General features: G+C 40.0%; 2 protein-coding genes across 3 annotated transcripts; one reads left to right on the top strand and one right to left on the bottom strand.

Annotated features, from left to right (window-relative positions):
• Positions 1-265: 265 nt before the first annotated feature.
• LOC104115536 (chloroplast processing peptidase) lies at positions 266-4,239 on the bottom strand. 2 transcript variants are annotated; one of them, XM_009626202.4, is made up of 5 exons: positions 3,565-4,231; positions 2,619-2,756; positions 1,055-1,141; positions 755-822; positions 266-662 (listed from the first exon to the last, which is right to left on the bottom strand). In XM_009626202.4, exons 1-5 carry the CDS (start codon positions 4,018-4,020, stop codon positions 530-532), a joined length of 882 nt encoding a protein of 293 aa, XP_009624497.1. In that variant the 5' UTR covers positions 4,021-4,231; the 3' UTR covers positions 266-529. The 2 variants fall into 2 exon arrangements, with proteins under 2 accessions (XP_009624497.1, XP_009624498.1); XM_009626203.4 differs by lacking the exon at positions 1,055-1,141 and having other exon boundaries at positions 3,565-4,239.
• Positions 4,240-17,733: 13,494 nt separating this feature from the next.
• On the top strand, positions 17,734-18,324 carry LOC104115539 (uncharacterized). The gene has a single exon (XM_009626206.1). It carries the CDS (start codon positions 17,734-17,736, stop codon positions 18,322-18,324), a length of 591 nt encoding a protein of 196 aa, XP_009624501.1.
• The last annotated feature ends 6,602 nt before the right edge of the window (positions 18,325-24,926 follow it).

Genomic DNA, 24,926 nt, shown 5'->3' with positions numbered 1-24,926 from the left:
ACTCCCAATTCATACTTACCTCATTCCCACTAGGATTGTATAGCGCTATGAATATGATCTACTGAGCATTCAGAATTTGTCAGTTCACAGAGAACTATATGTACAAAGATTTATGCTGTTCTTGATTCTTGAGACATATTCGTGTTGAATGCACTTTGAATATGTCAAATACATCAAAGGCACGAAAAACAATACTGACAAAAAAGCAAAATCTGAAATTTTAATTTCGCATCATATAACTTAGTATTATATGTGGTTCTATAAGTTGAAGTGGAACAGAGGACCATGACAATCGGGTTTATTTGAAATAAAAGAGAGAAAGTATACAGTGAGAGCATTGAGCTAAAGGCTGCTAATGTTAATACAGTAAGACCTCGGACTGTGCCAATTATGCTATCCACAAAAATTGCCTTACAAATGATTAATTTTATAATTAAACATATGGTTGACTCCAAATTATAGAGTGAGTTTAAGCAAAGGCAAGGGGAAAAAAGAAGAAACTATGGCTTCAGTTGTAAAGCTAAATTAGTCACTGAGGTGCTAAACTAGTTCCCTGCTCGTCGATAGCACAACCTTCTCGGGAAACTGTTCCACCCACTCTCGTTGGAGGCCAATATCGGAATATGGATCTGCCAATTATGTTCTTTGCCGGGAGGGGACCCCTAATTAAACAATATCATACTTTTGATATAAGCATAGTTATGGATGTGGCAATTCACAAGATACCTTCAGTTTCAAGAGCGAGTAAACTTACCACACATGTGAATCATAGCTGTTATTCCTATTATCACCCATCACAAATACTGAATTCTCAGGTACCCTCTGCAGAACACAATAGAAACAGTAAGAAGAGGAGATATTTTCTGACACACTATGTGGAGATAAAGTACAGTTTGATCGCAACCATGACTGCTGACTTGCTTAAAGAGTCATAGCTCTGGACGAGCCAATACTTACGATTATTCAACACTTGCTTAAGTTTCCATTGTTAAGAAAGAATACAGGGAAGCTGACTGCCGAATTAGTCGAGTTAAATAAAAACAATGTAAAATACCACTGGGGTCATTTCATATTTTGGCGCCTCAAGAACAAAATCTTCATTCCTCACAACACCATTTACAATTAGCTTTCCATTATGAACCTGCACTAGAAAGAATAATCCAAAATACTTCATTTATGTTGCCAGGAATTGGTCCATATAAATGCAAAGGTGAACCAAACAGGAACATGCGTTTTGCAAATGACCTCAGTTGCACTATTGGAGATCATATTGGTAATTACTGCAGTATATGAAAATATAATACGAATTAATCTAGCGTTGGGGAAAGAAGAGATAATGTAGTATAAAGAAATGCTAATAAGAGTGGACCTAACATTGAAAAACAATAGAACCATAATTACTAGTTGTTGTTCTGGTAAATAGAATATGTAATAATTGTCATGTGCATGAAGAGAAACAGCTAAGCAAGTTTGAATCAATACCATTAGTCCTCTCCATTTTTTCCTCTCTGAGAATTCAAATAATGCAAATCTACGAATTTGATGTGAAAAATCGCAGTCCACTGGCATTCTTTGTTGAATCAAAAAGAGAAAGAAAAACCTTTCCCCCAACCTTCGTAGAGCAAGACTTGGATAATACAAAAGTCTGGTGAGGTTTAAATAGAAAAATCCTTTCTCCGTCGATGTAAAACCGAGTCTCTTATTTTCACTCGGCATAATGATAAAGAGAGGATGAAAATTAATAATCAGATGGTTAAACCTGTAACACTTGAGTTATTTCTTGTTGCTTAAGGAAAGGGTAAAGTTAGTATTGGACAGTTTAAAAGGGGTTCCCTATTACCTTTTTCATACAGGATTAAATGCATGTTTTCTTTTCTGAGAAAGTAGGCACTACTTTGGGGTAGATGAAAAGCAAAGGTGAACATTCAAAAGGTGATGCAGGGAGTAATATAGATGCCAAAAGAGAGCATCACCGAGACCAGCCACTGACTGGATAAACTTTGTTGTCGCTTAAAACCAGTAAACCAACTTTGTTAGACAAATTTGACCATGCATTCTCCTGCAAGAGAGGATACTGGAAAAACATCTCAATGTTACAAAATAAAGTAGCTATCAACAATGTGTTATTGGTTGCAAGTTACCGTGACGGCACAAACTAAACATCAAGATATGCTGGAGGCAATGGCACTTAGGTATTACCATCACAAGAATAGAAACAGAGAAAGACCTGCACTTTCCAAACACAAGATACAGGGGGTTTTGACAAAAGATACCAGCCCTAAATTTCATGACTGGTCTGGCTGTTTACGAGGGTAGAATTGGATTTCGAAAGAAAAGAGAAGTGCAAAGATGTCTGGACTATTTAATATTTTACATTCTTGAAGCAGTATAAAATAAGTGAGAAGTTTTCACATTTTCGCACAACACTCAAAATATGAGGTAGATCTGCCCCAGGTTTGCTGTCGACCTTATAATTTGTTCAGTCACTGTCATTAAGGGGAAAAAACTCAGTATAGGACAACTGGCGGAGGTTATGAAATACCATCACTTTATCTTCTAAGCAAGAAGGCAAGTTCACCTATGAAGTAGTATAACTGTTTTGTATGTTGTGAGCTCACCTCCACAAGATCACCTTCCTTAGCAATAATCCGCTTAATAAAGACATCTTCATCAGTGTATCCTACTTCCTGAAGCACTGGAGGACTCTTGAAAATAACTATGTCGTTGGGACATGGCTTTCTGAAATAGTAAGAGACCTGTAAATAATAAGATTGCAATAGTTTGTGAAGGAAATGACTTTGAATCTACATGGACTAGTCATATACTAAATGCACAATAAAATAGAGGGCAAGTTTGATGGGAATAAACAGCAACCTTTGTGGAATCTTAAAACACCACTGATACCCTTAGATCAATTGTATTGATACGATTGCATACAAATGGAACTTAAAAAAATATGGTTTAAGAGAAGAAACAAGATAGAATTTGCTCTTAAGATGTAGTGTATACAAACAAGTTTAGCAACACTAACCTAGTCTAAAGTAAGGTGGTGCATGCAGAGGCAGAGCCAGAAATTCAATCTTACGGGTTTTAGATTTTAGAATGACGACTTCAAGTGTTAATTGACTGGGTTCTAAATTTAATATGTGTACATATTTAATGAATTATAAACACCAAATAAACTATTTGAGCAAAAGCTATGAGTTTGCCCAAACTTGTAGCTCGGTTTGTGCCTCCGCCCCTGGGTGCATGTCTATTTAAAACATAGGAAGCTATTTGGTGTTGTGCTCCACGGAACTCATGAAGACAAAAAAAATATCATTATGCTATAACAAAAGAGACAAGCATAAATCAGAATAACATTCCTTAAATCAGCTTTTAGATCCACATCCCTTGATACATTCAATTTCAGATTCAACACTTAGGCTCTTAAATGACAGCAAAAAAACCAGCATAATTCTGCATTCTTTCTCCAATAGCAGATGCACGAATACTTACTTATATAATGCAATTGCTAATATCAAAATATGGATGAAAATCCAGCAAGAGGTTTGAAAACATTACCTTTTCAGCAACAAGTCGATCTCCAACATCGAAAGTGGGATACATAGACAAAGAAGGAATATATCTAGGCTCAGCCACAAAGGACCTAAAGGCAAGCGATATAGCCAATGCTGCAAAAACCGTTTTTGCATCATCTGAACTAAAATCCAGCCATTCTGAGAGAAACCCATTTTGCTTCTCCGCCTTTTCATCATCTCCACCACCACCATCACCATCACCACCTCCGCCGCCAACCTTATTAGTCTCTTCGTTGGAATTTTTAACCCCACTGCATTTAAAGCTCTGAAATTGAGATTTTCGACAGCCTGATTGCTTGAAAGATTGACACTTTGGGGTTTTTAACAAGAATCTGTTGAATTGAAGGGTTTTAGATAAAGGGTTGAAGTTTATAGAGTGGACAGAGTTGAAGCAAGGGTTTTGTGAAGGTAATGGAGGGAGGAGCTTTAGAGTTATCATTGGACGGAGACTCAAATATTTCTGCAATTATACACAGAGTGAGTTCCCCTCCAATATACGTTGAAACTGAATTGGCAGTTAATACCCTGAGGTAATCTTCTCTACATTTTCCCAAAGTCCCTTTTCTTTTCTTTTTAAATTTCTTTTTGGCCTTTTCTCTGTTGAAGGGGTGTGTTATTGCTCTCACTTTTTTGTTTGATCACTTAAAATTTCAGAATTCTTCAGGATAGATCCAACTGTCGTCATAAGAAAAAAGAATTTGAATATTGATTTTTGAAAAATACAAGATATAGACAATAGATGTGGTAATTCATGTTGTTGTAGGATGATACCTTCAGTAAGTATAATGGATATTTTTGTGAAAATATATATGGACAGTTTAGATGAAGAAAAAGTGAGGACAAATGTAATGTACGAAAAGAAAAAGGAAAACTACATTTATAACTGCATTGAAGAATCCAGTACTGCTTACCCGAAAAACGGATAGAGTTGAATTTGTACGTAGTTCTAAGGGTATGTGGTATAACTTGACACAAATCATAAAAATAAATAGAAATATCGAATATTGACTGTAAAGAATGAAAAATAAGCCAAGTTGAAAAGAGGATGATTTATGGATTAAGCAAGATTAATCAATCTATGAAGCTAAAATAGGATAATTCTTTAATAGGGGAGCGTATGATATCTGAGTTATAATGTATGCTAAAAACTTGTCTCCTTTACAGAAATATAGTCATCCTTTTTATAGTGGGGGATCCTACTTTAGATATAATTAAAAATACATAGTGGAGAACCCATGATAAATCGGTTTTTCCCTAATTCCCGCCGAGATTCTCTCCCTTAGTGCGGCTGCAACGGCTCTTGTCTATGAGCTCGATCTTGATCGGACTCAACATTGGTCGGTTTCCAGTTTTAGAGCTCGATGCGGGTTTGAGGTCGATGCCGACTCGGGGTCCGGTAATGACTTGGGCTCGGTATTGGTTGGCCTCTGGCCCTTAAGCTCGATTCCATCACATCTTATCATAGTTCGATTCAGACCCGAGCTCGATAATAACTTCGAACTCGGTATCTGACCTGTACCTGAAATTTGAAGCTCGTTTGTGCCATTTTCAGATCTCATCTCGATGTTATGAAGACTTTCTTCGGTCCATTATGATCCCATCTCGACCAGTCATACGAAGGCCGAAATCAGTTTCGACCGTATATAGATAGTCCCCTCATTTCTCGGGAAGGATGTGGCGAGAAACGATATGATTTGCCAACGGCTCAATTGGATATGCACTGACGTTTGCATCCAGCCCGACCATGATGTACGTGATAGCTGTCCCGTCGGTTTAGTTTACCAAGGTATTTAACACGTGTCAGACGGTGGTCGGTCACTGCTAATATTGAACCGTCATTGCTCAATCTATAAATAGCCCCTCCTTTTACCATTTATCACTTTTACATCTTCAATCTCCAAATTTTCCAAGTTCTTCTTCTGAGTTCATCCGTAAATCTGTGATTTTTTACTGCAAAATCTTTCTTCAAAAGCATCAAATCTTTGTTACCTCCTTCTATTTTCGATCTTTAAATCCAAAATGGCGAAAACATCAAAAACCATTCCTCAAAAAGAAAAAGCTTCTTCTTCACATTCTGCCGCCGATAAAACACCGGTGGAGCCACGGCCTGAGGAGTACGTTCCTGGGGCGTGTGTTCTTACCTCTGATTTTAAGGTCGACAAAGGCTCGTCGGTTCCCGGCCGATGTGAGCCAGTATCGAGGTATATGTGTTTAATAACCGAGGGGTACCTTGAATAAATAAGAAAAGATTGCAATTGGGAGAACAAAGAAATAGTAATCCCGTCTCCTGAAGAAGATATCACCACTTACGTGAAAGGGGTTTTAAGCGTGTATACTTACCCTTTCACGTTAGGTCCTCTCGGCCCTGTTATTATCGATTTCTGCCGTCAATACCAAATAACCCTAAGCCAGATCCATCCTTCTTCTTGGCGGATCGTTATTTTGATCCGTTTCTTCGTGAATAAAATCGAGGGGATGTCTTTCACCCTTGACCATCTCATTCGATTGTACTGCCCTCGCCTCTTTCGAGGCGGGTTAATAAAGCTTCAGCGCCGGGCTACCAAAGTTCTGTTCTCGAGTATAGACGAGGATAAGGATCGAGGCTGGATGGGCAGGTTCATTCGAGTGAAGACTTCGGACCTGATTCCGTCTGAAAAGATGCCATTTCCCGAGGAGTGGAACATGAAGCGTAAGTGTAATTCTGATGTTATCTTCTACTGTTTTGCCCCTTTATTTCTTCCTCACTGATATCCCCCTTTTGTGATGCAGCGGTTCCTTGGATGCCCGGTGCAGTTCCTGACCTCAAGAACTGGGTACGGGGTCTAGCTTCAACCTCTACATCTGCCGAGTGCTCATGGCGTGATATGTCAAAGGGCCGATGGGAGGCCAAAAATCCTGGTAAGCCTCTTTCTCGTATCTTTGGTAATTCAAATGAGATGCTCTCCATTTACTTAAATCAATTTTCTTGTATGTAGGCCCGTCCGTCGAGGAAGAGGCTTCGGCCTCTGTCCCAAAATCGGTGAAGGATAATAAGCAAAAAAGGGCCTCCGCTTCCGAAGATCCAAAATCGAAGACAAGGATTGCTCATAAACCAAGGAAGAATACCATCCCTTTGACCATAGAATCAGTTCTGCATCTAAGGGATGAAGAAGAAGAAGAAGAAGAAGAAGAAGAAGAAGAAGAAGAAGAAGAAGAAGAAGAAAAAGAAGAAGAAGAAGAAAATGACGGGTCCGTGCTGGTGGCCCGAGTGAAGAAAACCATTGATGCCCCAAAGGCAGCTGAATCGATGGTGATTTATAAAGCTCTACCTCGGACTGAGGAGATATCGGAGGAAGGTTCGGGCAGAGTCCCCGAATCGTTAGAGATCGAGGATGCTTCCCACCGAAGTCAACAAATGGTGGGTATATCAGAAGGGGCCGGTCCTGAAGCTCTCCGAACTGAGGAGAACGCCCCAAGCGAGTCGCTTGGGGCAATAGAAATCGGAGACTCGCCCACTCTCCCTGCCTTTTCTGAAGGGGTGATTCGGGAAGCCCAAGCTTTGGGGGCCCTCGAGATAAACTGGTCTCACGAAGGGGAGGACCCCTTCAGTGATTTGTTTACTTGGGTCGAGGATGTTGCTGGCCCTAGTGATGTGTCAGGCCTTTTCTGTGAAGTGCAGCAAGCTCTGAATCGGGTAAGCTTTAACTCCCTTCGTTGATATTACTTTTATGTTTGCTATTCTTCTCTAACTTTTTTTCTTCTTTCTTATGTAGGCTGCAACGGTTCATCGAGAAGCATGTTCTTGGTCTCGAGCTAAGCTGCATAGGTACGAGGCCGACCTACGATGGGTCACGGAGGAGAGGAACGCCCTTAGACTCCTCTTCGGGCAAAGGGAAGAAGAAATCAAAGACTTCCCGAGCTGAGTTGGCTAAGGCTCATAAAGACCAGACCGACCTGACCGAGCAGGTAATAATAATATTAAAAACCCATGGGCTCGATCCTGGAATGGTGGCTAATATTTCGATCTCACAGCTGCAGCAGAAGCTTGAGGTGATTGGGAAGCTTCGTGAGGAGGTCGATATGATAAGGGCGGAGTCCTTGGGATGGAAAGATGGTATGGACCGTATTGCCGCAGAAAAAGAAACTGCTCGAGCCCAATTATCATTGGCCAAAAATCAACTTCAAAGAAGAAGAATAGCTTGGTTCAATCAAGAAAAATAGAGGAGCTCGAGGCTCGGTTGGCCTCCGAACTTGCCGAGGCCCAATCTGACACCGAAAAAGCAAACGCTAATGTGGATGCATTCGTGGCCGTCTATCGGGCCGTTGATGAAGCTCCTCAGGTACAGGAAAGAGAGGCGGCCGAGACCACTAACACTCGAGCACATTGGGTTGCTGAACTTGCTAAATGCCGATCTCAGAGGGAGACCCTCGAGGAGATCCATGCTCGAGGTTTCGATCTCGCTGAAGAAATTAAAAGGGCTAAAGAGCTCGAAGCCAATGCTGAAGCCTTGGCTTTTGATGATGATAATGATGATGGGAGCAAGAGTGGGTCGGAAAGCGGGGAGGAGCCCGATAGAGAAGAGACCGCCCCCGGAGATAGCCAAGAAACTTAGCCCTTAGTTTTCATTTTGGTTTTTCTGTAGGGTCCTGTTCGGGCGTTGTAAACATTCTATATATATATATATATATATATATATATATATATATATATATATATATTTTCTATTCCCGACTTGCCTCTGTTTTATTCTCTGCCTTGTGAAGATTTTGTTTTATTCATGCCTTATGAAGGTTTTCATAAGGCTTTAGGCAATTTGATTGAATTTGGACCTTGTAGCCTCTATAACCGAGTGAGTGCTTGCTCAAACTCAAAATAAGGTAGCCCGTAGGCTTAGTAGTCGAGTGAGTGATTGTTCGAACTTGAAGTGGTATAGCCCGTAGGATAATTAGTCGAGTGAGTGATTCGAACTCGAAGTAATGTAGCCCATAGGCTAATTAGTCGAGTGAGTGATTCGAACTCGAAGTAATGTAGCTCGTAGGCTTAATAGTCGAGTGAGTGCTTCGAACTCGAGGTAATGTAGCTTGTAGGCTTAATAATCGAGTGAGTGCTTCGAACTCGAAGTAATGTAGCCCGTAGGCTTAAAGATCGAGTAAGTGATTTCTCGAACTTGAATAAAAAACAACCCTTAGGCTTAATGGTTGAGTGAGTGATTTCTCGAACTCAAAATAAGAGTAGCTCGTAGGCTTAGTAGTCGAGTGAGTGCTTGCTCGAACTCAAAGTAATATAGCTCGTAGGCTTAATGGTTGAGTGAGTGATTTCTCGAACTCAAAATAAAAGTAGCCCGTAGGCTTAGTAGTCGAGTGAGTGCTTGCTCGAACTCGAAGTAATGTAGCCCATAGGCTTAATGGTTGAGTGAGTGATTTCTCGAACTCAAAATAAGAGTAGCCTGTAGACTTAGTAGTCGAGTGAGTGCTTGCTCGAACTCGAAGTAATGTAGCCCGCATGCTTAATGGTTGAGTGAGTGATTTCTCAAACTCAAAATAAGAGTAGCCCGTAGGCTTAGTAGTCGAGTGAGTACTTGCTCGAACTCGAAATAATGTAGCCCATAGGCTTTATGGTTGAGTGAGTGATTTCTCGAACTCAAAATAAGAGTAGCCCGTAGGCTTAGTAGTCAAGTGAGTGCTTGCTCGAACTCGAAGTAATGTATCCCGTAGGCTTAATTGTTGAGTAAGTGATTTCTCGAACTTAAAATAAGAGTAGCCTGTAGGCTTAGTAGTCGAATGAGTACTTGCTCGAACTCGAAGTAATGTAGCCCGTAGGCTTAATGGTTAAGTGAGTGATTTCTCAAACTCAAAATAAGAGTAGCCCGTAGGCTTAGTAGTCGAGTGAGTGATTCGAACTCGAAGTAATGTGGTCTGTAGGCTTAATGGTTGAGTGGGAGTCCCCGATTTGTGGGGTAATAGTCGGTCCTTGAGCCTGTTTGCGTAATAGATCATGAAATAGAGGATGGGTTGTGAGATATGAGATATGGGAAAAGAAGTTTCTTTTCATGTCGTTATACATGTGTTTATATTTTGTACCAGGGATCGAGCAATCTACACGAGCATGGTTCGTTTTGACCATTTGGCTCTTACAATTTTTCCTATCGGAACCCTGTTGTTATGAAGTAACTTTCTTGCATTGAACTTGATATATTTGAGGGTAATGCCCCACCAGTATTCGAGGTTGATTGTAAAGAGGCCTCGGATACTGTTTAATTATTTTAAGTTAGCACGATCAATGGTTGCCTCATTAAAAACCTCGCCGAAAAACCCATTTGGGATAAAATTGGTCTAAGGAAAAAAGAGTGCAACGCGTGCTTTCAGACCTAAGGCTTCGTGTTGAATGATTCATCCTTGTTCCTGATTGAACTCCTACAAGGGTTAGTTTCTAAATATAAACGAACATGGGAGGGTCGTACCTTAGAAGTTTTATCGTTTTAGGTGTGACACGTTCCAATTGCTTGCTAGTTGTTTGCCGTTTTATAATACCGAGCTTGTAGGATCCTTTACCGACGTTTTCGAGTACTTGATACGGCCCTTCCCAGTTTGGACCCAGTTTTCCTTCATTTGGGTTTCGGGTGCTGAGGGTGACTTTCCTTAGCACTAAGTCCCCGATTTTAAAATGGCGAAGATTGGTCCTTCGATTATAGTATCTTTCGATCCACTGCTTTTGGGCGGCCAATTGGACGAGAGCAGCTTCTCGTTTTTCATCCAATAATTCGAGGCTAGTATTCATAGCCTCGTGATTTGACTCTTCTGTTGTATATCGAAACCTGGCATTGGGTTCCCCGACTTCGACTGGAATCAAGGCTTCGGAGCCATATACTAAGGAGAACGGGGTTGCCCCCATACTGGATTTTGATGTTGTTCGATATGCCCAAAGAACTTCGGGTAGGATTTCTCTCTATTTTTCCTTAGCGTCGTTCAACCTTTTCTTTAGGATTTGAATGATAGTCTTGTTCGTCGATTCGGCCTGTCCGTTCCCACTAGGGTGATATAGTGTCGATAATATCCTTTTTATTTTGTGGTATTCGAGGAATTTCGTCACTTTGCTGCCGATAAATTATTTTCCATTGTCACACACTATTTTGGCGGGTATCCCAAATCGACATACGATATGATCCCAGATGAAGTCTATAACCTCTTTCTCTCTTACTTTCTCGAACGCCTGTGCTTCAACCCATTTAGAGAAATAGTCAGTCATAAATAAAATGAACTTAGCTTTACCCGGGGCCGATGGCAGAGGGCCGACGATATCCATTCCTCATTTCATGAATGGCCATGGGGATAAGACTGAGTGAAGTTGCTCTCCGGGCTGATGGATCATCGGTGTGAACCTTTGGCATTTGTCACATTTTCGAACAAACTCCTTTACATCTTTGTCCATATCAATCCAATAATATCCTGCTTTGATTATTTTTCGGACTAATGAATCAGCACCAGAATGATTTCCACAAGTACCCTCGTAAATCTCACGTAGGATGTAGTCGGTGTCTCCTGGACCTAAGAATACTGCCAATGGTCCATAGAATGTCCTTCGGTATAATGTTCCATCTGCAGTCAATGTGAATCGAGCAGTTTTGGTTTGTAAGGCCCTCAAATTTTTAGGGTCCGATGGGAGCTTTCCGTTCTCCAAATATTCAATATACTTATTCCTCCAATCCCAGGTTAAGCTTGTAGAATTTATCTTGGTATGACCTTCCTCGATCACGATCTCGAGAGTTGAACGACAGTCCCCGAGCTGATCTCATCTTCCTCGACCGATGATCCCAAATTTGCAAGTGCATCGGCCTCACTGTTTTGTTCTCGAGGTACATGCTGTAAAGTCCATTCTTTGAAACAGTGCAAAGTTACCTGTAGTTTGTCCAAATACCTTTGCATTCTATCCTCTCGAACTTCGAAGGTTTTGTTTACTTGATTTACCACCAGTAAAGAGTCACACTTGGCTTCAATGACTTCTTCTCCCAAGCTTTTAGCTAGCTCAAGACCTGCAATCATGGCCTCATACTCGGCCTTGTTGTTAGTTAACTTAGTAGTTTTGATAGATTGCCTAATAGTGCCACCCGTAGGCAGCTTTAACACGATGCCTAGCCCGGAACCCTTCACGTTCGAAGCCCCGTCTGTTAAAAGGTTCCATACCCCCGATGATGTACCCGATTTCAACAAGAGTTCCTTTTCGACTTCGGGTATGAGGGTTGGCGTGAAAACGACCACAAAGTCTGCTAAAATTTGAGACTTGATGGCCGTCCGGGGTTGATATTCGATATCGTACCCACTGAGTTCGACGGCCCATTTGGCCAATCGGCCTAATAGTTCGGGCTTGTGCAAAATATTATGAAGTGGGTAAGTGGTTAATACACATATGGGGTGACATTGAAAGTATGGTCTTAACTTTCTAGAAGCGCTTATCAGTGCAAGTGCCAATTTCTCTAAGTGTGAATATCTAGTTTCTGCTTCCCCTAAGGTTCGACTTACATAATAAACGGAAACTTACGTACCTTGCTCTTCTCGAACTAGGACACCACTTACCGCAATTTTCTATACTACCAAGTGCAAGCAAAGTTTCTCGTCTGCCTTTGGAGTGTGAAGCAGTGGTGGGCTCGATAGGTATCGCTTCAATTCCTCTAATGCCTGTTGGCATTTCGGGGTCCAGGCAAAATCGTTCTTCTTTTTGAGTAGAGAGAAAAATCTATGACTTCGATCTGACGACCTTGAAATGAATCGGCCTAAGGCAGCAATCCGTCTTGTTAGCCTCTATACAACTTTTACACTATCCACGATGGCGATGTATTCGATGGCCTTGATTTTATCAGGGTTGATCTCGATCCCCCGATTCGATACCATGAAGCCAAGGAACTTGCCCGAACTGACCCCGAAAGCACATTTCTCGAGGTTGAGCTTCATGTTGTATTTCCTTAAAATCTCGAATGTTTCCTGCAAATGAGCCAAATGGTCCTCTGCGCGCAAGGACTTAACTAGCATGTCATCAATATAAAATTCCATTTAATTTACCTATTTGTTCCTCGAGCATTTTATTTACTAGGAATTGGTAAGTAGCTCCTGCATTTTTTAGCCCGAAGGGCATCACATTATAACAATATGTTCCATACTTGGTGACAAATGAAGTTTTTTCCCGGTCTTCCGGGTTCATTTGGATTTGATTATACCCCGAATAGGCATCGAGAAAAGTAAGGACCTCATGGTCGGCTGTGGCATCGATCATGCAATCGATGTTGGGCAGCGGAAAAGAATCTTTGGGGCACGCCTTGTTTAAATCCTTATATTCTACACACATTCTAGGTTTGTTCCCCTTTTTAGGGACTACAACTACATTGGCTAACCATTAGGGGTATTTTACCTCCCGAATGGACCTTATTTTAAGAAGTTTAGTTACCTCGTCCTTTATGAATGCGTGCTTTACCTCAGACTGGGGTCTTCTCTTTTGCTTCACCGATTTGAACCTAGGGTCCAGGCTTAGCCGATGCATCGTTATATCCGGTGGGATCCCTGTTATATCCAAATAGGACCAAGCAAAACAATCTATGTTATCGATAAGAAATTGAATAAGCCTTTTCCTGAGTTTGGGGGTTAATACCGTTCCTAGGTATACCTTTCGTTCGGGAAAATGCTCGATTAGTATGACTTGCTCCAGTTCTTCAATCGTTGATTGGGTAGCGTCGGAATCATCGGGGACCATGAAGGATCGAGGGATCCTTTGATCATCATCTTCGTCAAACTTCTGATTTTCTGGTTAGGTTGAAGCTGACGTCTGTGATTGCTATTTGGCATCTCGTTCCCCTTTTGAGTCCGACCCCTTTGTTGACGAAGGTGAGGATATCGAAATTGCTTCTTCGACGGCAAATATTTCTCTCGCGGCCAGTTGTTCTGCGTACACTATTTTGACTCCCTTCGATGTTGGGAATTTAAGAACCTGGTGGAGGGTCGAAGGTACAACTCTTATATTGTGGATCCATGGCCTTCCAAAAAGGGCGTTGTACCTCATGTCGCCTTCGATTACGTGGAACTTCGTTTCCTGGATGGTCCCGGCCACGTTTATCGGCAAAATTATCTCGCCTTTGGTGGTTTCACATGCCATATTAAATCCGTTTAGAACCAGGGTTGCGGGTATGACCTGGTCCTGTAGACCGAGCTGTTTTACAACCTTTGATCTAATAATGTTGGCCGAGCTACCTGGATCAATTAACACACGCTTAACTTTAGTTTTATTCATAAGTACGGATATTACCAGTGTATCATTGTGAGGTTTCATGACTCCTTCTGCATCTTCATCATTAAAGGATAAGGTTCCTATGGGTGCGTAATCCTGAGTTCGAGGTTGCTTTTCTCTCATAACTGATGTCTTAGTGCGTTTAAGCACCGGACCTTGAGAGGTATCGACGCCACCGATGATCATGTAGATGATGTGCCGTGGTTCTTCCTGTTCGTTGGGTTTACCGAAATCCCTATTTTTGAAATGGTTTTTGGCCCTGTCGCTTAATCATTCTCGAAGGTGCCCTTTATTGAATAACCGGGCTACCTCCTCTCTTAGTTGCCTGCAATCTTCAATTCTGTGGCCATGGGTACCATGATATTCGCATATTTGATTGGGATTCCTCTGGGAAGGATCGGTCTGCATGGGTCGAGGCCATTTAGTGTCTTTGATGCGTCTGATAGCCGACACAATAGCAGATGCATCGATGCTAAACTTATATTTTGATAATCGTGGTGATTCCTTAGGTCCAGTAGGCATGTCGATCCCATTTCTGTTCATCAGCCCATGAGACCCTTGACCTCGATCACTTCTTTTATTGCCTTGTCCGGGGTTACGTCTCGATTCATTGATCCTGTGGTTTCCACTATATGGTTGGTATCGGTCCCTGATCACCTTATTCTCGATTGATGTCCCTTCTAGCAGTGGGTTCAGAACCCTACTGATCATCTTCGACTCTAATTTTTGACTGGTACCGATTATGCACGTCGGCCCAAGTAATAGCTGGGTACTCGATCAGGTTATGCTTCAACCGCCGTGAAGCCGTCGAGCTTCGTTCGTTCAAACCTTGAGTGAAAGCCTGAACTGCCCAATTGTTTGTGACTGGTGGCAGATCCATCCGTTCCATTTGAAAATTAGATACGAACTCCCTTAGCATCTTGTTATCCTTTTGTCTTACTTTGAACAGGTCCGACCTCCTGGTCTCGACCTTTATGGGTCCGGCGTGCGCTTTTACAAAGGAATCTGCAAGCATAGCAAAAGAATCGATAGAATTAGATGATAAATTATGATACCATATCATTGCTCCCTTTGACAGGGTTTCACCGAATTTCTTCAATAATACGGATTCGATTTCATCGCCCTCTAGGTCGTTCCCTTTAATGGCACATGTGTAAGAGGTGACATATTCGTTGGGGTCGGTAGTTCCGTTATATTTAGGAATCTTAGGCATGCGGAATTTCTTTGGGATCAGTTTAGGAGCCGTGCTTGGGGGGAAAGGCTGTTGTATGAATTTTTTGGAATCTAATCCCTTCAATATCGGTGGTGCCCCCGGGATCTGATCAACCCTGGAGTTATACGTTTCCACTTTTTTGTCGTTTTCTTTGATCCTCCTTTCTCCTGATTCTATTCGTTTGGTTAGTTCTTCGAACATCTTAGCAACTCCGGGATTAGTCCCCAACTCTTGCTCATTTAACCTTACTATAGCTGGTTCCGTTCTGTGAGCGATTTCTCGGGGAGGACTGGGCTCCGGCCTGCTCGGTATCTGTATTTGACTCTGCAACTGAGCTATTCCTTCTTGTTGAGCTTGCAACATTTCGAAAATCATACGCAAGCTGACGTTGTTTTCCTCGATATTATAGGTATCTCGAGCTGCAGATCGAGTGCCACCATGAATGCTATTTTCAGGTTCAGAATATATGTTTGCCTCAATGGCCACATGCGAATTAACGTCTAATAGCACTTCGACTCGAGCTCCAACGGCGTCGACAAGCGTCCTTTTGGTTCTGGACGTCAAGTTGTTGTTCTCACCTTGAAGACCAGTTTTGTTGTCGATAGGTAAGGCCATTTAATTGATAGCTCGTCGTTGCTAATCCGAAATCAAAGATACTTCCAAGAACAAGTGTAAAATGGTGTGTTTTGCAAAGATTCGTACCAAATAACCACTGTTATACTTAGCCCCATGCTAGGCGCCAAACTGTTTACCCAAAAAACAGATAAAGTTGAATTTGTACGTAGTTCTAAGGGTATGTGGTATAACTTGACACAAATCGTAAGAATAAATAGAAATATCGAATATTGACTGTAAAGAATGAAAAATAAGCAAAGTTGAAAAGAGGATGATTTATGGATTAAGCAAGATTAATCAATCTATGAAGCTAAAAAAGGATAATTCTTCAATAGGGAGTGTATGGTATCTGAGTTACAACGTATGCCAAAAACTTATCCCCTTTACAGAAATATAGTCATCCCTTTTATAGTGGGGGATCCTACTTTAGATATAATTAAAAATACATAGTGGAAAACCCATGATTAATCAGCTTTTTCCTAATTCTCACCGAGATTCTCTCCCTTAGTGCGGCTGCAACGACTCTTGTCTATGAGCTCGATCTTGATCAGACTCAGCATTGGTCGGTATTGGTCGGTTTCCAGTTTTAGAGCTCGATGCGGGTTTGAGGTCGATGTTGACTCGGGGTCCGGTAATGACTTGGGCTTGGTATTGGTTGGCCTCTGGCCCTTAAGCTCGATTCCATCACATCTTATCATAGTTCTATTCGGACCCGAGCTCGATAATGACTTCGAACTTGGTATTTGACCTGTACCTGAAATTTGAAGCTCGTTTGTGCCATCTTCGGATCCCATCTCGATATTATGAAGACTTTCTTCGGTCCATTATGATCCTATCTTGACTAGTCGTACGAAGGCCGAAATTAGTTTCGACCGTATACAAGTACGACCAATTATTAAAGCACTTTTTAATTTCGCTCAGATCTAAAGTGAATTCATGAAAGAAAAAAAAAAGAGGCTGAAAATGCTCTTCTTTACCTCAATTCTTCGTGATAGACTCAGTTTTAGTCATAGCCAAAAGAACTTAAAATTCTTGACTTCGTTTGTAAAAGATAGAAGTGACATACGAAATATGTGGTGTATACCATATTGTTATAAATTGATATTTGGTAAGCATTTGTTCTCCCGAAAGGAAAACCAACATAACTTATATTCAAGAGACTAGATGGGGAACTAGGGCTGTTCAAAATCGAACTATAATCGTTAACCGAACCAAAAAAGTGCTTATTAGTATCGGCTTATCAGGGTAACGGTTGGTGAACGGATTAAAATTTTATAATTAACGACTTAACAGCTTTGAGGGCGAATTACTCAATTTCCTTATCGGATAAATCGTTAACCCGTAAAGAATTTTTATATTTATACTTTTACCTCTATGTATATAATGTAATATTTGAAACCTTAAAGCCTAAAATCTAAATCCCTAATTTATCAAATCTCAGTAGCAGCCGATAAGCACCCCCTAGCCCAACAATCGTCTCTCTCTTTTCCCTAATTGAGAGTATATGTAAGACCAAGAAACATGTATTCATAATTCATTGTTTATATGTAGATCAATTATATTATTTATAACCTTGAAAAATAATTATGAATTTTCTTTTTATCAAATTTTAACGTTATGATTTTGCTTTTGATGACTATGAATCTAAACTAGATCCCATCGATAGTTATTTATGATTTCCACAATAAATCTCCTTGATTTTCTCAAACATATTTGCTCAACTAGACAACAACAGCTTCTTTTGAAGTCTATTTGGTTTAGACAATAAACCATCCGATAACCGCCCGATAATCGTTAATCTGATACCAATTTGCCCGATGTCTTATTGTATGGCTAGCGGATTACTATATTTATAAATCGATAACCAATAAGCCGAACTATTAAGCGTAAATAACCGCCTGATCCGCCCGATAAGCAACCCTATTGGGAACTAAGGCTCGGGATGTAGATGGATTTAAGTTGTGGTACTCAGGAAAGGTAAGGGACAAGAACATGATAGACATGTTGGTCGATAGGGAACTCAGAGAGCTAGTGGTAGAGGTTAGGAGGGTGAATACAGACTGATAGCTATTAAAATGGTTGTAGGAGGGTCTACTTTAAACATAATTAGTGCTTATGTGCCTCAAGCGGGAATGGACGAAGAGGTGAAAAGACACTTTTGGGAGGATTTAGACGGGTTGGTGAATGGAATTCCGCACAGCGAAAAGCTAATTATAAGAGGAAATTTTAATGACCACATCGGGACGACTTCTAGGGATTATGACGGTGTGCATGCCGGCTTCGATTTTGGCGATAAAAACGAAGGAGGAACTTCAAAATTCCAGTGTGCTAAAGCTTTTGATTTTGTGATTGCTAACTCGTGTTTCTCGAAGAATGAGGAGCATTTGGTCACATTTCAGAATACAGTGGCAAAAATCCAGATTGATTATGTACTATTCAGGAAGTATGATAGAGGTCTTTGCACGGATTGTACGGTTATTCCGAGTGAGGATCTCACGACTCAACATAGGCTATTGGTGATGGACTTAGAGATCATAAGGAAAAGGAAGAAGAGGGATGTGTATGGTCAACCTAGGATTAGGAGGGGAGCCTTGACCAAGGACAAAGCTCAGCATACGGGAGAAAAGTTACCGGCTATAGGGCCTGGGGGAGTAGTGGAGACGTGAATATTATATGGACTGTTATGACCCAATTCCTACCATAAGCCGTGATGGAGACCAACGATGCCGTTAGGCAAGCCAACAATTAATAAACATACCGACCAATAGTCCATAACATATCCAAAATTGCAACAACTATAGTGGTATCAAGATTCTAAGCCATACTATGAATGTTTGGGAGAGAGTGGTAGAAGTGAAGGTGAGGAGGATTGTGTCTATTTTTGAGAACCAGTTAGGGTTCGTGCTGGATCGTTCGACTATGAAAGACATTCACCTTGTATGGACATTGCTAGAGTAGTATAGAGAGATGAAGAAGGACTTGCATAGAGTGTTTATTGTTCTGAAAAAAGCATACGACAAAGTCTCGAGAGAGAATCTATGGAGATGGTTGGAGGATAGAGACGTGGTTATAGCCTACATTAGGGTGATTTAGGATATTTATGATGGAGCTAAGCCCGAGGTAAGGTCAGTGAGAGGAGACTCGAAATACCTTCCAGTTGTGATAGGGTTGCATAAGATATTAAGCCCATTTTTATTTTCTTGGCAATGAATACACTGACACGACATATTCCTACTTAGGTGCATAATGTATGTTATTTGCAGATGGCATTGTTCTGATTGACGAGACACAAGGTGGTGTTAACAAGAGGCTGGAGGTTTGAAGACAAACCCTAGAGTCTAAAGATTTTAAGTTGATTAGGACAAAGACAAAATACTTGGAGTGTAATTTTAGCTACGTGACCCAGGTAGCAGACAAGGATGAGGCTTGGTAAGCAAGTCATCCCCAAGAGAGGAATTTCCAAGTATATTGGGTCAGTAATATAAGAAAATGGAAAAATTGACTTGGATGACACATCATATCGGAGCAGTATGGATGAAATGGATGCTTGCATTCGGTGTCCTGTGTGCTAAGAATGTACTACTAAACCTTAAAGGTAAGTTCTATAAAGTGGTGGTTAGACCGACAAGGTTATATGGGGTAAAGTGTTGGCCAGTTAAAAACTCTCATGTGCTGAAATGAGGATGTTGAGATGGATGTGCCGGCATACTAGGTTAGATAAGACTAGGGAAAAGGTAGGGTCGCCCCTATGGAGGTCAAGATGCGGGAGGTGAGGTTGCGATGATTCGAGCATTGGAAGAGGAGAAGCACAAATGATCAAGTTAGGAGGTGTGAGAAGTTGGTTTTGATGTGCATGAAAAGAGGTAGAGGTAGGCCAAAAAAGTATTCGGGAGAGGCGATTAGGCAGGACATGACACATCTTAAGCTTTCCTAGAATATGACCCTTGATAGCAAAGTGTGGAGGCCGAGAATTAAGGTAGAGGTTAGAAGGTAGTGAGCATTTTACTTTTTCTTTTTCGTACCGGTAGTTTTAGTGTTAATATTATATCTTTTATTCTTATATTGTTATTACTACCTACTGTTGATTCTCATCTGTCGCTTTGCTTTTTTATAATATTTTTTTAATTATTGTTACTGTTTGTTGTCACTACTTCTTTTTTTTTTTTTAGCCGAAGGTGTATTAGAAACAACCTCTCTGCCCTCCCGAGATAGAGGTAAAGTCTGATTACACACTATCATCCCCAAACCCTACTTGTGAAAATTTATTAGATTTTTTGTTGTTGTTGTTGTTGTAGTATTAGTATTTGGTAATTATTTGGACCAAAGAAAAGGATATATGGTAAGCATAAGCAGAAAGACATTCTGCAAATAGCACATTATTATTTCTTCCGATTATAATGCTGTAATTAAATTCCACGTTTTCCCCAAAATCATGGATCCCCTTTTCCGTTTGGGAATATACAATGCGTATCGTTGCAAACCAAAAAGAGCACTAAACCTAGTTAGATTTTGCGAGCTTAATTGCACATTGATTTCCATAATGATACAATTGATACCGTGAAGTCAAAAGAGAATTTTTATACCGACTTTTCTGAATATTTTTACAATGGCTATTCTGAATCTAATTAATGTCTTATTATGTAAGGTCCCGTAAAAGTTCGCCAAAGATTTACGGTTTTATAGTGCCAATGTCAAGTTAATACATTTGAAAGGTTGTAGTACGGATTTGTGAACTGAGCAATATATCGCGGAGTGGGTGGAAGAATTGGCATAAGAGGGCGATTCTACAATCAGTTATGCGAACTGCGAATCGGTTCCCCTGACCGCAGAATTATCGCGGATTGTGGCAGAAGCAAACTAGAAGTTGAAGATCATTTCGCGGTGGGTTATGCCGACCGTATAGCTATTTTGCGGACCACAGATCCATCAGGGAATTGGTCAGGCCACCTAAAAAAATTTTGAAGGAGATTTCGTAGTCCAATGTGTAGACCGCAGAGCTATTATACAGACTGCATATCCTCCTCAAACTTGTCTAGTTCCAACCCAAAACCGAGGACCATTTTGCAGTCCATTTCGCGGACCGCATAGGCATTTTGCTGTTCATGTCGCAATCGTAAACTTGACTCGAAGAGGTATTTTTGAGAAATTCCTAACCCAGTTCTATTTTAATAGAAGGGGATAAGGGGTTATTCTAGAGGGAAAATCTGGTATTTGAGAGAGTGTGTCATTCTAGAGAGCGAGAGAGAAGCTCCAATCTTTCATACTCTTCAATTTCTTTCCATTCTTGGAGATTCAAAGGGGAAAACTCACAAGTTCTTCAGGTAACCAGGTAAGATTTTATCCCTAGCTAACATGCAATATTCAATAATGAATTCATAGGTAAGATTTTAGTGTTGCGGCTTGTGGGATGGTAATTGGAAGCCATAAGCCCTCAATCTTGAATTTGGGTGTATGTGAAGAATAGGAGATGTGATCCTTGGGTCAGGAATAAATGGCTGGGCATACTGTCACAATCCAAAATCCACCTAGTCGTGATGGTACCTAACCCTAACATGCTAGGTAAACCAAATATAGAATAATATAACTCAATTGAAAGATCATATTAAAAAGGAATTAAAATAGCTGAATTTCATACAACATCCCAAGAATTGGTAGTATAAGTCATGAGCCACTAAGATTTAAATTTACAAAGCTGATATAAAGAATGAATACAACACATGTTCGAAAATACATAAACAAAAGTACAAATCCTAAACTACCAAGAACATATAGTAGTTATAGCTGGAAACAGGTACATCATCAATGCCAGCCTCCATTATCCACAGCAGCTTGACTCCAAGATCTACATGCAAGGTGCAGAACTGTAGTATCAGTACAACTAACCTCATGTACTCATTAAGTAACCTGACTAACCTTAGTGAAGCAGTGACGAGGTCTCAAGTCAAGGATACTCACTATATATAACCTATACATCTCAAAAACAAATACTTGTACCCAACAACAATATCGAAGTCTAAACATGAAATACCGGTACCACCAAATAGTGCGCAAGTCTCTTAAGAGTTTAGCATATAGAGAATATATGCATTTGATATCAGATAATACATCAACAATTGCATATAGAGAAGATACACACATGTATTGTCCAAGTTTAACAACTCAACATATAGGAAAAATATGCATCTAACATCATTAAATCCTCAAGCTTGCATAAGAGAAGATATTCTTAAAATATCAAATAATCCTTCTACAATTACATATAAAGAAGATATGCATGAAAACCAAGTAATCCTTCAACAATGTCATATAGAGAAGATATGCATGATTAGACAAGTCATCTTGCACATATTGATATATAGAGAAGATATGTACTTTGAATCATTTTTTAAATCATACGGCATATAGAGAAGATATGCTTAGAAGGCATGTAAACATTCAGGGACTAGCATATAGGAAGATATGCAAAATCCAACCACTAGCAAGTTTTCATAATTCGCGTGTACGTCATCAAGGAGAAACATGTAAGGACAACCCTAAGGGGATGGATCCTTATCCACACGTTGCAGGGATAACTCACGTGCATAATTACCACACGAACAACTCACGTGCCACAATCATAACCACCGCACGGAAAACTCACTAGCCAAAATCCCAACAATCACACGGACAACTCACGTGCTAATAATCCAATCCATTACACAGAAGCATATACAACAGTACATGTATATCATCAACGAATATCAAATCAAGTACTCATTGACTGATAAATAGCATGCTAAGGGTGTATGCTTGTGTGAAATGTACAATTAAACCTCAGATTAGGCGGATACGCTACACAATAACAAATATTATGCTCAAATAGGGAATCAACTCCTACACATGATCTCTATCATGATTCACAGAGCTCGCATAGTCATACAAACATAAAAAGCATGATAGTAAGAGGCACAATATCCATGTCAAGGCATAGTACAACCTAAAGACTACTCCGGTCATGAATCATACATTGCACCCGTATATATGCTCTTTACCTCTCATATACGTCGCGTATCACACATTTCAATTAGACAAACAATGTCATTTCCTAAGGTTTATTCTCTCAACAATATTAGGCAAGATACTTACCTTAATTGCACTAGTTCGAAGCTTCAAAATCGCATTCCTTGAGAAATCACCTCTAACCGGCTCAAATCTAGAAAAACATCGACCAAGAAAGTCCACCAATGCCATAGAAAACGATCCAAATCAATAAAGCATCAATCTTGGAAGAATTTGCAAAAATTCAACAAAAGTCAACCATGGCCCGCGTGCCCGAAATCCGGAACCCATACCAAAATTCAATGACCCATAACCAGGCGAGTCCAAATATGTGATTTGTTTCTAAATACGAGTTCAAATTGGTGTTCAAAATTCTAAAATACTCTTTCTTATCTTGTAGACAAAAATCTCAAATTTCACTTTAAAAATCTGTATTTTAGGTCTAGAAGTCCATGGGGAATCAATACAATAATCAAATCCAACTAGAAATTACTTACTCACAAAGTAGTGATAAAAATCTCCTAAAACATTGTCTCTTCCCGAGCTCCAAAACTTTATGAAAAAAAGTACTCTCTCCGTTTCAATTTAGATGAGGTAGTTTGACTCGGCATATAGTTTAAGAAAAAAGAAGAAGACTTTTGAAACTTGTGATCTTAAAAGCTTAAGGGGTAAAAGCTTTGTGGGGCCATGACATTTGTGTGGTTATAAAAGCTTCTTATTAAGGGTAAAATAGGTAAAATGAAGAGTTTAAAGTTGAATTATTTCCAATTTTAGAAATGTGTTATTTATTTTAGAACAAACTAAAAAGAAAAGTACCTCATCTAATTTGAAACAGAGGGAGTAACTAAATTCCGAAACAAGTAAAACAATATAGCAACTATCCCAGCCGAAATCAGATGCTAGAAGACTCCAAAACTTACTTTTGACAATCTCAACATAATTCTTGCGAGATTAAACCCAAGATAGCCTTTTGAATCACCCAATTTAGCCTTAAAATAAGGGAGATATAATATTTTGAAGTTTTAAAGGAAGCTTGAAATTTGTGGACGAACCCAAGGACATAATCAGTATATTCGGAATTGTAGCACGAGAAAATCAGCAATTGCAAAATCTTTGTTTTAGCACCTAAAACTTATTCGGAATCTCCGGGATATGAACTATATATGCATTGCAATCTTAAAACACACTACAAACATGCTCGCGTACTCACAACACTGAAAATAGATCGTCTTGACTCGATATTGACCATGGTCAAACTCCAAATCATTATCTTAACTAGTCTCTCAACCAATGATCCAAAATACACCCAAGCCCCTCGGACCCCATCCAATCATACCAACAAGTACAAATATATTAACCAAACTTATTTGTCACGACCCAAAATCTAACTAGTCGTGATGGCACCTAACCCAACCCGCTAGGTAAGCCAACTTTCATTTATCCAATTCCAATAATAGTTATTAAAGCAATTTAAGTGAAAAAATATCTTAATCTTATACAATCCCCAAGAACTGGTAGTACAAATCATGAGCTTCTAAGAATAGAGTATACAAAGCGGAAATGAAATAAATACATAGTCTGTTTGAATAATACCTAAACAGAGCTTTTATAAATCTAAGGCTACCCTGAACAAGAGGCAACTACAACAGGAACGCAAGTACATCTTCAAATCCCGCAACTATCTAGCACATCAACAACAACAACCAACATCTGCACGAAATATGCAGAAGTGTAGTATCAGTACAACCGACCCCATGTACTGAGTAAGTAACAAACCTAGCCGTAGGTTGAAAGTAGTGACGAGCTTCCACCAAGGTCGGGTCCAAAACCAATAGTCCACAACAATCCATAACAACATAAAGCAAATAATACCAGAAGTAACTCAGAGATAAAATTCTCAGTCACCTCATGATTTCAGCAATAATAGTTCTTCCTTTCAAGTACATCAATGAAAATCCAAATCTTTTGCCAAAGCCACCAAAAATGTGAATAAGTTTGAAAACAGAAATTTTTTCAAAATCCTTTCAATAATAAATAAAATATCTCATTTTATTTCTAGATAACTAGTGTAAAACAAATACATCACTATGCCCATCTGTCAACATGTGTGAGAAATCATGAATAATGGGATACCGTACAGCATGAGAAAAATACATCTCTATGCATATATGTCATGTGTGCATGTCTGTGATGATCCAAAAGGTCATCTTATGTTTTAGAACTCGAATCT

The sequence above is a fragment of the Nicotiana tomentosiformis genome, chromosome 11 (genome assembly GCF_000390325.3).
Source record: "Nicotiana tomentosiformis chromosome 11, ASM39032v3, whole genome shotgun sequence".
In the NCBI taxonomy this organism is placed as follows: domain Eukaryota; kingdom Viridiplantae; phylum Streptophyta; class Magnoliopsida; order Solanales; family Solanaceae; genus Nicotiana; species Nicotiana tomentosiformis.
Note: the sequence above shows the minus strand (reverse complement) of the source record. Positions and strands in the feature narration are given on the sequence as shown.

Bases quoted from the DNA above. Each gene is read 5' to 3' on its own strand.
- LOC104115536 (XM_009626202.4), bottom strand. From the start codon at position 4,020: ATGATAACTCTAAAGCTCCTCCCTCCATTACCTTCACAAAACCCTTGC. The intron at 2,757-3,564 runs GTAATGTTTTCA...TATTATTTACAG, and splicing joins ATCGACTTGTTGCTGAAAAG to GTCTCTTACTATTTCAGAAA. The intron at 1,142-2,618 runs GTGAGCTCACAA...TTTCTAGTGCAG, and splicing joins AGGAAGGTGATCTTGTGGAG to GTTCATAATGGAAAGCTAAT.
- LOC104115539 (XM_009626206.1), top strand. From the start codon at position 17,734: ATGGTTGTAGGAGGGTCTACTTTAAACATAATTAGTGCTTATGTGCCT.